General features: G+C 41.9%; 1 protein-coding gene across 3 annotated transcripts in view; it reads right to left on the reverse strand.

Moving 5' to 3' along the window:
• Positions 1-11,627, reverse strand: part of LOC121859001 (RAC-beta serine/threonine-protein kinase B-like) — a 43,256-nt gene extending 31,629 nt beyond the window's left edge. For all 3 annotated transcript variants that reach the window (XM_042355654.1, XM_042355655.1, XM_042355653.1), the window contains exons 1-3: positions 11,474-11,627; positions 9,040-9,083; positions 4,643-4,833 (exon numbers count right to left, since the gene is read on the reverse strand). In XM_042355654.1, the coding sequence (XP_042211588.1) occupies positions 4,643-4,828 (186 nt within the window). In that variant the 5' untranslated portion in view covers positions 4,829-4,833; positions 9,040-9,083; positions 11,474-11,627. The remainder of the gene's footprint in view (positions 1-4,642; positions 4,834-9,039; positions 9,084-11,473) is intronic.
• Positions 11,628-15,578: the final 3,951 nt, after the last annotated feature.

The following is a 15,578-nucleotide window of genomic DNA, read 5'->3' on the forward strand; positions in this document are numbered from 1 at the left end:
TGGTAAAATTATTTGAACTTGGCTTTCCTTCGTCCCAACTGGCTGACACTGAAGATATCAAAAAGCCTTGAAAAATAGTGAAACAGTTGCAACACTTGGTAGGGCATACCAAGCAAACTAGTCTAGCATAATTGGAATTACAGTATATTTAAGTTCTAAGATAAGCCAGAACATTAACCCTGGGAACTGAACACAGTGTCACTGGCAGCCTTTTATCAGATTACATATACTGTACTGTAATGCACTGAAAATCCATTACACCTTGATAAAAACATACCTAGCATAATACAGCAGCATGATCCTAAGCAGTGATTGACTTACTGATGTAAAGATCTCTTCCCTATACATCCATGTAACATTCTCCGTAATTAACCATACTTTACTATATGAGGCATCGTAAGGTGCATTCAGATCATCCGGGCGAAACCCATTTTTTGTTGGAAGCACTATTTTCGGCAGAGCTCTATACGATGGTAGTTGATAAGATCTCCTTACTACACTGTAAATAAGGTTGAAAGCCCTTTGAAAATAGGGTACAACATTGATTTGTGGCAGGCAGGATATTATGGGCTTGGCTTTCACTTCATCGGGTACACTCATCCTGTCAGTGAGTGAGTGAAAGAAGCGGGCGGCCAATCACAGTGGCCGGCCTGGAGCCCCCTCCCCCGTCTCGGCCATTGACAGTGAGCGTCTGCTATCTACGTCACGGCCCCTCCAGCCAATGAGGTGGAATCCCTCTCTCCCCCTCCCCCAGTTCTCCTTTGTTGTGGCGGGATCTGTAGGTTATGTATCTAAGCTACTGTGCCGAGTAGCATTTATATATATAATCACGTGGCAACACTGCACGTTATGTGGCAACATTGCCCCGAGGCTGCCATATGGCAAGGCAGTCTCAGTCTGACTGTGTGAGCCGTGCATGGCACACGCTGGTCACCACTTGTATTTCTCCTATCCCTTAATAAACGGACTTCAGTGTTACCCGGTGTTTCCCTACCCATCACTGCATTCTTCAGGGAACACTTGTAACCATCATGGCGCAGTGACTAGGATCTGTGGACGTACAAGTGTGTGAACGATGGACAGTTAGCCGGCGATGTGATGTGCGCGTCGACTCTTAGTGTGTTGTGTTGTGTTTCGCCGCGATGTGCAGTGTTGGGCCGTCACAGTGCTTTTTAGTGACGGTGGTAGTGTTAGTGTCAGTGTATTAGTGTGTGTCTAGAGCTGAGAGTTGAGCATTGGCCTGTTTTTTGTGGTACCCACGGAGCACGCAGGCGTACACCCTTCTCGTGTGACATCCGGGAAGACACTGACGGTCTCGCCCCCGCCGCGTCTCTAGCCACCGGCATTAAGGCCACCACGAAGTGCTCTCTCACACTCACACACACACACACACACACACACACACACACACACTCACTCACGGACAGAACAGTGGACTCTATGCGTTATTTCTGCGCTGTTTATGTCATATATATGTGGTTCGAGCTGTTGAGGTGTCAGTTTATATACTAAACAGTGCAGTCCACTCACACACTAAGATGGGCGGTAAGAAGGGACAACGTCAAGATGGGAGACACGACTCCCCACCACCTTCCCCTCCACCGGGCGCAGACTCTCATCCTCCACCTCCAGTGACGGACATTGCCACAATTCTGAGGTGGATGGACGACCGGGACGAGAGACGCAGAGAGATGGAACTTCAGAGGGAGGAGACACGAAGAGAGGAGGAAAAGTTGCGTTTTGAGGCACTATTGGCGACCCTGGCGCTAACCCACCCTCCCTCACTCGCAGGTAGCGCGCATCAAGGCGCCAGTACCCTCCCTCCTCCACCACACCAGCGTCCTGCAGGTACTCTTGCTACCCCAACAGCTCCCAAGGCATCTGTTCAACCCCCACCCGCCCTCTCACCAGACGTCACGTTTCAGCTTTTTCGTGAGTGGAGGCGGCGTTGGACAGATTACTCCACGATGGTGGACCTGGACAGCATGCCTCCAAACAAACAGCTCATCCAACTGCGGATGTGTTTGACGCTGGAGACCCAGAGAGTTTTGGAGCACACGTTGCAAGTGCCTCCCGATTCTACCTCTTCAGTGACGGATGTGCTCGACCTTTTACAGGAGCATGTTAAGGGTCGGAATAACGAGGCTTTGCGTCGCCGTGCCTTCACCAGCTGCAAGCAGGCGGAGAACGAATCCTTTGACGACTTTTTTGTACGCTTGAAGAATTTGTCAGAGGAGATCGACGTCTGCAAGGCGCACAGCCGGGAATGTGAGGAAGCCTGGATCAAGCACGGGATCTTGACAGGTGTCAGGCAGGAAGAGTTGGTGCAGCGACTCATCCCCCTGGACGCTTCCTCCACAGTCCAGGTGGTAGTGACTGAATGTCGGTCATACGAGGCCACCAAGTCCGCCACCTCTGCCTTACGGGCCCCACCTGCTGTGAGAGCTATCTCACAATACAAGAAGGGTAAGAAGGCGGCCAACAACGTGAAGGCTGCCGCACGTTCTTCCACGCCTCCGCCTAGTGCATCCTGTGGCAGCTGTGGAAAGCAGCATGGCCCCAAGACATGCCCGGCCGCCGACGCACTGTGTCGTGGATGTGACCGTAAGGGCCACTGGTCTAACACAGACAGGTGCCCTGCACGAGGCCGCAAGTGTCAGGCCTGCGGTCGCTATGGACACTACGACAAGTGCTGCCGCCAACCCAAGCCCAAAAGCCCGAGACGAGGAGGAAAGCAGCGCACTTCCCTCGGGGTGGTTCGCACGCAGCCCCCTCCAGATGGCCCATGCAGCCCCAAGCAGCAGCGGAGTCACATCAGGAGGGTGGAATCGACCACACGCCCCAGGGCTACCCCTTCCCCCACCATCCGCGTCGCCGTCACACACGGTGATGTGTCGGGTCACATCGAGGTGATACCGGACACCGGCGCTGATACTACGGTGATTGTGTTGAAGCACCTCCAGAAACTGGGCCTCACCAAACGCGACCTGGGACCACCGCCGCAGCTGCAGTACTACAATGCGGACGGTTCCCAGATGCCAGACGCTGTGGGCTCCTTTCAAGCGGAGATCACTTACGGCGACAGGTCATGTCACGGATGGATCGACGTGCAGCCTACTCTCGCTACACCCTTGTTGTCGTGGGAGCACCTCAAGGAGTTATGCGTGGTACCCAGAGACTTTCCCGAGCAGATCCCAGCTGCTCGTTACACCACCAGCAGGGTGCGTGAGTCGACGAGCGACGCGCATGGCGCTGCCACACAGAGCTGCCCAGAACCCGCGTCCACTCCCACCCACACAGGACGCTCCCCTGCCCAGATCCTGTATGGTCACCCTCTCCGCTCTTGCATTCCTACACACGCCAAGGCCTTTGCAAAGGACTGGCAGACCAAAGCCGAGAGCTGTGACCGCCGCACCGCTACACGTGCCCAGGACGCCAAGGCTCGGTATGACGACCGTGCCCGCCCTCTTCAGCCACTGGAGATTGGTGCCCTTGTCCGCGTCCAGGACCCGACGACGACACGTTGGGACAAGGTGGGCATAGTGATGGGCGTCGGCCGGTCGCGGGACTACAAGGTCAGGATGCCGAGCGGCCGTGTCTGGTGGAGGAACCGCCGCTTCCTCCGGCCAGTCCCACCCCCTGCTGCTGGCCCTCTGACCGAGGACGAGTGTCCTACACCTCACAAGGATCCGCCCCACAGTGCACCTCGACGCTCGGAGCGACTTAGGACTAAGAAGTCCGCTCAAGACAAAGACTATGAGCGTGAGGGGGGAGGGAGATGTAGGTTATGTATCTAAGCTACTGTGCCGAGTAGCATTTATATATATCATCACGTGGCAACACTGCACGTTATGTGGCAACATTGCCCCGAGGCTGCCATATGGCAAGGCAGTCTCAGTCTGACTGTGTGAGCCATGCATGGCACACACTAGTCACCACTTGTATTTCTCTCATCCATAATAAACGGACTTCAGTGTTACCCGGTGTTTCCCTACCCATCACTGCATTCTTCAGGGAACACTTGTAACCATCAGGATCTACACTCTGACATCGATTCAAGTCAAAAAAAAGCCATAAGCGGATGGGAGTTTTGTTGCTTCAAGTCAACATTGCAACAACCCAGTACACTACTTCATGACACGCTACCTACCGCCTGCAAGTACAGTCCTTTAGCCTCAAAATGCATAAAAAATGAATGCTGTATCTCAAAAAAAAAAAAAAAAAGTTATGCATGCTTGAATTTGAAAAAACTGTAAAAGCAGTTTTCTCGGTTTAAAATTTTGGCACGAATAACCCTTACGATGTAGGGCGCCTCATATATGCCATTTATAAATATTTTACAGTAAATATACAATACAGTTTCATTGTAGTCTCATTTAAAGTAACAATAATCTGTAGATAAAATCATCAAAGTGTCCAGGACATTTGGTATTTTCTTTTATTTCCAATAATTTACCACAGTACACATATTTTATAACTAATGGATGACTTTAATAGGAGCTGTTTGATCAACACTATGGATGAAAGCAAACCCCCTCTTATTATGGAAACTTTTCTTCATTTATACCAATTTTATTTATACTGTACTGTTGTCTTCTAGAAACACAAACCCCAGCATAAATAAGAGCAACCTGTACAATACCTTTACTGTGAAGTTGTTTAGGGGATCATCAAGGCCATGTTCAGGTTTGGTTTTAAAGCCCAGCAGAGTGCCATCTTCAAGGAGAAAGAAATAACGTTGTCGCCAGTTCTTGATGTGTTCGCCACGCTTGTTCAGCCACCCTTCCTTTACAATTTCAGGGGGCGGAGCTGCAACCGCCTCACCCATTTTTTCTATCAATGTAACAATCATAAGAAATTACATGAGTAAAAATACTGTATTATTATGTAAATATAGTGCCTCTACTGATCAGCCTCTAATAAATCATTATCATATTAAATTCTAAATATTTTAACAAAAATACTTGTACATGAAGATAATAATTGCTGTAAACAGGAAGACTTCATAAATATTAAAGCAAAGCCATATAGATTATACAATCATAATTCATAGCTACAGTAAACCCTTGATAACTCGGCACATATGGGGCTCTGGCCTTGCTGAATTATCACAAATTCCGACTTATCGAGGCACTTCTCCCCCAGCAAAATACAACAATAAAAAATTATAAGCCCATATACATACAGTATACTGTACGTACATGTAATACTTACCAGCACTGTAGGTGAAGAATGAAGCAGTGTAGTAAGCAAGAGGCATGGGAGGTGACACAGAGACATGGTAGGTGACATAGAGGCATGGTAAGTAACTTAGGGGAATGGTAGGTGATGCAGGGGAATGGTAGGTGATGCAGGGGAATGGTAGGTGACGCAGAGGAATAGTAGGTGACGCAGGTGGAGGAGAAACACTATATAAACAGTGAGACAAATATGTACTGTATATTACTATAATCTGGTCATTTATACAAAAGAAAGAATAAATTTTAACAAAAATAATTATTTTTCTATGTATAATTCAAGTTTGAGTATGTAAATAAAAAAGTAACTTATATAACTAAGGATATTATAGTCCACCTTAGTAAAACCATTTTCTTTATTACAGAGCAAAAGAATAATTATTAAAATACTCTAATGTAGCTTAGAAATAAAGAGAATATAATATAAAACTATAAAAAATAGAAAAATGAAGAGCATAAGTGTGCGTTTGTGAGGTGACCGTATGTGAAGGCCACTCAGTGCGCTTTACTACGTGTCTGACTCACAAGCCTCCCTCCCTCCCATGTGTGTTACACACTTATCAGTCAGCTGGTTGACTACACTGTCACTTGACTGCCTGGCTGAACTGTGGCATCACTTAGATGATGGTTTGAGTGTGGAAGGAGCTATTTTTTGTACTGTACATAAAATGTTTGCTATTGTATTTTATGATAGTATGCTATGTATCAATTTTATTATCACAGCAATTTTTATTCAACTCCTACGCCATGGTTGACGTTCCGGAACGTCCATCTAAGGTGCCCCGGTTGGCGTTCCGGAACATGTGCCTTTTTGCGGCATTGTTTGAATGCCCAGCGCAGGTTATCAGGATCCAGTGTGACTATTTGCATGTAACGCCACACACTCGGCCACAGGGAAGCTTCTGGAATATAAGTACCTACTTTTGTTTGTTTAATTTTTATTGTTTGTCCATTTTATCATGTTGTATCAAAGTAATATTGCTAAAAGTAGTGTAGTTGTATTGTAGTGTAGTATTACTGGAAAATAATGCTATGATTATGTTATAAATGTATTTATTTGTGGAATTACTATTCCGATAATTATTTATAGGCAATACTTGCTCTACCAAACACAAAGACAGCCAGACAGCCTGGCGACAGACTGCGTGTGTGTCACCGAGCACTTTTTATGAAAAATAATGCAAATAAAATATTCTAAATGAATTATTTAAAGGAAACAAATATTATTATCAGTAAATATATGTATTACTGGCCATCCCGGACACAAAGACAAGTAGGTAATGGCGGCTAAGTGCCTAGTGACCACGAGCACTAGTCGTCAAAACAACACTGTTCCCTTTTCTACCTCGCCACTGCGGCCCCAGGGAAGTAGGGGTTAAAAAGTTTATAGCACTTCAGGTGTCAGATACATGAATAAATGACTTCAGTTGCTTTCAGACTGTTGGACTAAATTAGAATTTTTACCAAAGGGGACAAAATTGGATACCTGGAAGATTCAGATAATTGGAATTCAGATTAAGTGAATTGTACTGTAAACTAAATAAAACCTACGACATTAGATTTACCATAATAGTGGAGACGCTCTGCATACAGTAGCTGGCCTGACATAAGAACATAAGAACATAAGAATGGAGGAAACTGCAGCGGGCCTATTGGCCCATACTGGGCAGTCCCGTTTACACCCAACCCCTATTGCTCATATGAGCATCCAACCTATGTTTGAAGCAATTCAGCGTATTCGAGTTAATGATGATATTTGGTAACTTGTTCCATTCATCCACTACTCTGTTTCCAAACCAGTGTTTACCTATTTCACGCCTAAATCTAAATTTGTCTAATTTAAAACCATTGTTACGAGTTCGCTCCTGGTTGGATAGTTTGAGTACCTTTGTAATGTCCCTTTGTTTAGCCCTGCCTTCCACTTATACACCTCTATCAGGTGCCCCTCGCTCACGTCTCTCAAGGGAGTGCAAATTAAGATGCTTTAACCTGTCTCTATACTCAAGGTTCCTAATGCCCGGGATTAGTCTTGTCATTCTCCTCTGAATTCTTTCCAAGGATTCTATATCCATTCTGTAATACGGTGACCAGAACTGAACTGCGTAATCCAGGTGTGGTCTCACAAGAGCAAGATACAGTTTTAGGATGACCTCGCTAGTCTTGTAACTAACACTCCTTTGTATGAACCCAAGTACTTTATTAGCCTTGTTACGAGCAAAAACACATTGTTTACTTGGCTTAAGGTTCCTACTTATCATTACTCCTAAATCTCTCTCGCAGTCGGATTTCTCTATGGCATCGTTGTTCATCTGGTATCTGGTTTCCCTGTTTACATCTCCTATACTGAGTACTTTACATTTGTCCACGTTGAATTTCATCTGCCATTTTTCAGACCATTCGAAAAATTTGTTTAGATCTTCCTGTAGTTTTGCCGAGTTCTCGTCAGATTTGATAACACGTCCTATTTTAGTGTCATCAGCAAATTTACTTATGTTGCTGTCTATGCCGATATCTATGTCGTTTATGTATATAATAAACAATAATGGTCCAAGTACTGAGCCTTGGGGAACTCCAATGGGACTTAGTGCCGTTAATGCTCACTCGCTGTTTCCTGTCCTGTAACCACGCCCTAATCCATTTAAGGATGTCACCTTTGATGCCATGAGCTTCTACCTTTCTAATTAGTCTTTCGTGGGGGACTCTGTCGAAGGCTTTGCTAAAGTCGAGATATACCACATTATAATTGTGCCCCTCGTCCACCGATTCGAAAACTGATGAAAAGAATGTTAATAGATTAGTTAGGCAAGAACGTCCGCTTGTGAAGCCATGCTGGGAATCATTGATCAATCGGTGTTTCTCCAGGTGATTTCGAATAGAGTTTGAAATGATTGCTTCCAGTAATTTGCCTACTATTGATGTTAGGCTGATTGGGCGGTAGTTAGAGGATAGTGATCTATCCCCCTTCTTGAAAATCGGTATTACATTCGCTATCCTCCAGGATTCTGGTACTACACCTGTTTTTAAGGACATGTTAAACAACTTTGCTAAGGGCATACTAAGCTCTTCCTTACATTCCTTTAATACTCTGGCAAATATCTCATCGGGACCAGGTGACTTATTAGGCTTTAGTTTGTCTATTTGCTTACTAACATCGTTACTAGTCACTACTATCTTACTTAATTTGTTTTCTTCACTATCTCTGAATAGAGTCGGTGCCTCGGGTATCATGAATGGGGGAGGTTGATGGGTGTTAGTGGGTTAGTACCGCAGGAACCAAATTTTACCAAGGAGTGTTGAATATTAATTCTGGCACCCTAGATACTCTGTGGTGCAATGTATAACTTTATACCCAAAACATTGGGGTGCTACAGCACCCTCCCTTCCCACTTCCATGTACTGGGTGGAGTGAGCCAGCAACACACCCAACCACAACAATAACAAACACCAGACTGACTAAGAGTTACCTACGTGGCTAAATATGCCAATATTTTCTCAGATAATTTTATATAACTTGGCATTTCCGAGTTATTTTATAATAGTAATCCTGTGATCATACAAGTGCCGAATTATATGAAATTCCGAGATATCAAATGGCTAGTTTACCGTGTTAGAAAGAAAATACAATTAACACTTGTGAAAACAAGTGCAGGTTTAAGTAAACTTACAGCAATAGTATTTTCTTTATGTTAACATTACAGTACACTGCAAAGCCACCACCAATGTTATGAAAAGCTAACCACATTACATACAGTACAAGGCACTGTACTTTTACTATATTAAAAAATTTACACTGAATACATACCTCCACTAAGAGCAATGCAGGAAGTAGACTAGTTTTTACACAATCTGAAAAATAAAAATACATTCATATAGGTTGATTTGTTAAAAGGTAAATGGTAGAGAACACCAATTTAACATTATTCTTGTAAGACTCCCTAAAAACAAACTGGGAGATGCTTGTTCTGACAGTTGAGTCTGCATGCTTGCAAGATATTTTTAAAGATATTACAATAATTTCTAACAAAGGAACTGGTACACAGGTAGAGACAGTGGGGTAGTGAGGGGAGGGTAGAGGGCCATGGCCTCCAGGCATGTGTTGCTATGCCTGTGGGGTTTGCTACAGGGCTTTGTTTGGCACCAAGGGGGAAGGTGATCTTGGTTTGTCTTGCTATACTTGAAACCATACATATACCTTTGATACAGACCAGATACATATTGATCCCAGATCTGAGCTCATTTCAAAGTCTAAAGTTTAAAAGCCTAATTTGAATCACATTAACTAACTAGTTTAAACCATAGCTTATCTTTAATTATGTTTTAATTCATATGTTGTCCATTTTTCATATGTTTTAAGTCATAACATCTAAATAACACCTCACAGCTCACAGGTGATTACAGTGATGAGTTTAATCTGGTTACAATGCTGCCAGCGATGTTAACAGACACAAATATGAATAGAAAGTTATCTGTAAATCTTAATTTTTATCAGGTAACTGTATATGTAGATTTAAAAATAAATGTTGCAGATATGGCATTAATAGATTGTAATGCTTGCAAGATTCAGAAGTGGTTACTGCTTAGCTACCTGTGAAGAGTTGGGTGTCTGCCTTATGGATGTTAATCATCTCAGGATATCATGATCAGTACAGCAGTTATAAATCGAGGTTTTATATTTATAATACTAATTTTTGTAATTAGCTAAAAATAATAATAATGTGTTTAAGTATGCAATAACATATTTTTAAGTCTGGAGTTGGGTTAGGCAGAATTTAGCCAACTGGAGACAGCAACTGAGGGATTCATTAGCCAACTGGAGACAGCAACTGAGGGATTCATTAGCTTACTGGAGACTGCAACTTCACATATAGGATGCACACTGATTTTTTTAGCCATTTTTCAACAAAAAAGTGTCTTATATACCGTAAAATAAGGTAGTACTCAAATTAATCAGTCTTTTACATCAAGTTATTGACAGTTCATTAGGAAACAATATTTAACCCCATGCACCACGCATCTCTCACTTCACTAGTAAGCCCAATCTGCGCGCCGCCACACAGCCAACCAGCGCACTATACCCCCTGCACCTGATTCTTTATCAATTGTAACCCAGCCATTGCATTGCTCCACGATTATAGGTGAGCATTGTACATGGTACTTTTCATCAGTGTTTTTCTTGTCTTTTAGCGAGAGGACAGCACTAACATTTAGATTGAACTGTGTTATGGTGACTATGAAGTGATTTTTCTGTGTTTTTGTGACTGTAAGGTGCGTCAACTCTGTTGTTTTGAAAATGTAATCAGTGTGTGTCACTATCTTTGTTTTTGTTGTCATCATTCGCTCTGTTTTCGTGACAAGTACTTTTGCTGTTTTTGTGACTGAAGTGAACTGTGTAACTTTCAAAATGTCTGGGAAGACCAAGGTATCCACGACAACCGTGTCTCTGAGGTGAAGCTTAGTCTTCATGATGTGGCAAGTGCTGTTAATTGTGTTCAATCGATTTTATAAATGCATCGGTCACGTCTCTGTTACGCACTGTTGGCAAGTACTGGGCATGCACTAGCTCCTGAAAGTACAAGATATTTGCGAGGGAAACATCAGAGAAGAAGTGTCTGAGAATTGTCTGAACAATTGATTGCAAAGATAAAATTCTTGTGATTCAGTTGGTAGCAAGTTATGCAATACCATATATATAAATAAATAAATAAATAAATAAATATATATATATATATATATATATATATATATATATATATATATATATATATATATATATATATACACACAGTATATTACTTTGTATTAAAGAGGTATGACCATTACTGTGATTCAATTAAACAAAGTCAAGGTAAGAATTCCATGCCTTTTTAGTCTAAAATCATGAAGTACTCTATAGCTATGTGTTATATTAATAATAGAAACTTTAAATTAAAACATCATTCATTGTTTGTACAGAAATACGAGTTAATCTACCGACCTCAGCAGTCAAAAGTTCTACCTACACAAATAAAATTTAGTCCCAGTTCTACAAACCTTAACTGCACAACTTTAACAACCTATTACTCGTATTCTCGTCTAGTTACAACAACATGGCTATGATCATATGATAATCACGTCGCAATTATTATCCTCGTGACATTTAACCTTCAAAATACATCCTAGTTAACTTATGGTTATATACGTTTCCAATGTTTTGTTTGATCAGCAGATACACATCAATGTCTGCCATATATACTTGCCTGTCTCCCACTGTTTCCTCCAACTTCCACGGTCATTTGACACTCGGCGTATTGTTCTCTGCCTGCAATTAAGGTGACATCATAATGCAGTAGAAAACTTAGTATTAAACCCTCATATGGACCACACAATGTTCTGTCTCAGCTGTTTAGAGTGTCTTTCTGAACACTATACCTATACTCTTCCTTATATCACATCTACCAAAATCTAAACCAAAGCCACAAAATTATACTAACGATAACCCATTAATTAATTCTTATCCACTAATAAATATATCATCAAGAGTATTAACACTACTGAATGCCAATTAGGTGAAGGTTTTATTCTGATAGCTGACACATTGATGGAACTGTGAACCAATTATCCGATTACTGCCACTATGTTCATAACCAGGTAACTTATGTCCTAATAAACAATAAAGTATATCAAATTATTATATATAAGCAAAATCATCCTTATTTGTGTTATAGGCAACCGAACTCATTGATTTAATATGAATGAATTGTGATCAAATTTAACTTTCATTCATACACTAGATTATGTGATAAAACAAATATTAAATCACAATCAGAATTTTAATGTAGAGACGATTCAATGTAAATTAGTATATGAAAAATTAAATAATATGTAGAGCATTATTGGGTCTTGCGTAATATGTAACGCATGTGGATGGTGTGTGCGTATGAGTGTACAGTTAAATGCGTGGAGGCGTATTTATATGTGTGAATGATCATATGTACAGCATGTATGAAAATGTGCGTGAATGAATTTGGACATACGACGAGGCTGCATGTGTGTGTATAAATAATGAGTATCATACAATAAAGGGTGCTACTATTGCGTGCGGTCTACAAGATATTTAGGTTAGGTTAAGTTGTCAGATCAAGTTAGGCAAGGTTAGGTTAGTTCAGATAAGGTTGGATAACGTTAAGTTAGACTTAAGATAGCTTTGTAACCCGCACGCTATAATAGTACCCAATAATGGCTATAAAACGCATTTGTGTGTGTGTGTGTGTCTAAATTAATGGTTGCCCCTCGTGTAACGATGGCCGGCCCAAGGGTCCGATCCCCGGGCAGGGTGAAACTGTAGGGAAGTTACGCCATTTGCCTCTGTGTACCCAGCAGTAATTGGAAACCTGGATGTTAATCGATTTGCCGATCGTGTTCCGGGGTAATAAGAACATAAGAAAATAAGGAGTCTGCAATAGGCCGGTTGGCCTGTGCATGGCAGCTCCTGTCGAGAGTTACTACCACTCTCTATCACCCATGAATCTATCTAGCCTCCTTTTGAAACTTTCCAGAGTTCCAGCACTTACTACAAAGTTGCTAAGCTTGTTCCACTCGTCCACCACCCTATTTGTGAGCCAGTTTCTTCTTATCTCCCTCCTAAACCTAAACTTATCCAACTTGAATCCGTTGCTCCGAGTCCTATCCTGCTCGGATATTATAAGAACTTTATCTATATCCCCTTTATTGATTCCTTTCACCCACTTAAATACTTCTATCATATCTCCCCGCATTCTTCGTCTTTCTAGGGAATGCAAGTTAAGTTTCTTTAACCTATCCTGATATGGAAGGTTTCTAAGCCCCGGAATCATTATGTCATTCTTCGCTGCACCGACCCTAGTGAATTTATATCCATTCTATAATAGGGGCACCAGAACTGAACCACATAATCGAGGTGCAGCCTGACTAGCGCAAGATATAGTTGCAATAAGACCTCTGCACTCTTGTTACTTACACTTCTAGATATAAAACCCAATACTCTGTTTGCCTTATTCGAACATTAACGCACTGTTTTCTAGGCCGTAGGTCCGGGCTTACAAGTACCCCTAGGTCTCTTTCACAAGTCGACTTCTCTAGGTTGATGTTGTTAAGGCTGTATACATTATCAGTATTTGTTCTTCCAATATTAAGTACGCTGCACTTGCTGGTGTTGAATTTCATTTGCCATTTTTCAGACCACCCCTGCAGTTTATTTAGATCCTCCTGTAATGCATTTGCATCCTGCCCTGAATTAATCTGCCGCCCTATTTTGGTGTCATCCGCAAACTTGCTTATGTCATTGCTGATCCCAGTATCTAGATCGTTTATGTAGATTATGAACAAGAGTGGGCCTAGTACTGACCCCTGGGGAACCCCACTGGTTACACGGCCCCACTCAGATTTAACACCATCTACGCTGACCCTCTGCATTCTATCGGTGAGCCATGATTTTATCCAATTTAAAACTTTCCCCTCGATACCATGAGCCTTAATTTTTCTCAGAAGTCTCTGATGCGGTACTCTGTCAAATGCTTTGCTAAAGTCTAAGTAAATAACATCGTAATTTTCGTCATTATCTACTACCTCGAAGACTTTCCTAAAAAACGTCAGCAGATTTGTTAGACAAGATTTTCCCTTTGTAAACCCATGTTGTGAGTCGTAGATTAATTTGCTTTTCTCTAGATGCGATCGGATACTATCTGCTATAATTGATTCAAGAAATTTCCCCACTACTGACGTCAAACTGATCGGCCGGTAATTTGACGCTGATGCTGTCTCCCTTTTTGAATATGGGTACTACATTTGCCTGTTTCCACAAGTCTGGTACAACTCCGGTGTCTAATGATTTTGTAAATAGATTTACAAGGGGTCCGCTAATCTGTTCCCTACACTCTTTCAAGACTCGAGGGAAAATTTCATCCGGCCCTGGGGATTTTGTCTTCTTTAGTTTATTTATCCACTTAAGAACATCCTCTTTTATGATAGTGATATTCTTTAATTTCTCTTCTTCCTTTCCCCTAAATATCAGTTTCACCTCTGGAATTGCCTCGCAAATTTTTTCTGTGAAAACTGATAAGAAGTAGTTGTTCAATGCTTTGCTTATTTCTTCACTGCCATTTATTACTTCTCCCCTCCCTGGCTTTAAAGGCCCAACTTTGTCCTTGACTTTTGTTCTATATACCTGGAAAAATCCCTTGGGATTCGCCTTGGATTCTCTTGCTATTTTGACTTCATAGTCTCTCTTTGCTTTCCTTACATTTTTCTTAACATTCCTAGATAGTTCATTATACCTATTTCTGAGCTGCTCCTCCCCTCCCTTTAATTTCTTATAAATTCCTTTCTTTATTCCTATGTCATGTTTAAGTTTTCTGGTCATCCACCTTGGCTCATTCTTATTTGACCTAATTTTTTTGTTCTTGTGCTTTATGTAGTATACTAGTGAATATATTATAGTCATGATCAATTGTTGTGTCATCTATGACCTCACCCCTTCTTACTGGGGACTAAAGTGACTGTTCCCAGGTGACCTCACCTAGGTACCTTCTTAATCCCTGATAATCCGCTAACCGAAAGTTTGGGACTCTGACCATATTGTCATTGTTTTTTGTTTCCCAATTTAGGGTGAACCTGATTTCTCTGTGATCACTGTTACCTAGTTCTTCCCCGACTGTGATATCTCTGATAATATTTTCTTTATTTGTTAATACTAGGTCTAATATATTGTCACCTTTAGTAGGTTCTGTAATTAGTTGTTTCAAAAAATTGTCCTGTACTGCGTCTAGGAAGTCTTCAGATTCATAGTCACCTACAATGTTGTCCCAGTCAATATTTCTGAAGTTGAAATCCCCCATAATGCCTAGGTTGTTATATTTTGCTGCCCAACTCATTTCCTGCCATATGGGCTGAGCTGCTTCTTTGCCCAGACTTGGGGGCCTGTAAATCACTCCCATAATTAGTTTTTCTCTTCCTTCCGTGATTTCTACCCATACAGACTAGGTTCCCATTTCACCCTTTAGTGAATTATTAATACGACATTTTAATGTATCCTTGCATGAAGAGTGCGACCCCTCCCCCCTTCCTACCTTCCGTGTCCTTGTGAAAAAGGTTGTACCCTTCTATGTGGTACTCTGATAAAAATTTTTGCTCGCCAGATTCATCCAAGTTTCGGTGATTGCTATGACGTCTACATTCTCGGTACATACAACCGCTCTCAGCAAGTCTATTTTATTTCTAACGCTCCTACTGTTTATATAGTATACATTTAAGCCTGTTTTACCCATTGTCCTGATTAACTAATTTTACTTCCCAGGACTTGCTTGTTTTTTGACTCCCACTTTCCCC

Source organism: Homarus americanus, unplaced genomic scaffold (assembly GCF_018991925.1).
Source record: "Homarus americanus isolate GMGI-L3 unplaced genomic scaffold, GMGI_Hamer_2.0 scaffold27339, whole genome shotgun sequence".
Lineage (NCBI taxonomy): Eukaryota > Metazoa > Arthropoda > Malacostraca > Decapoda > Nephropidae > Homarus > Homarus americanus.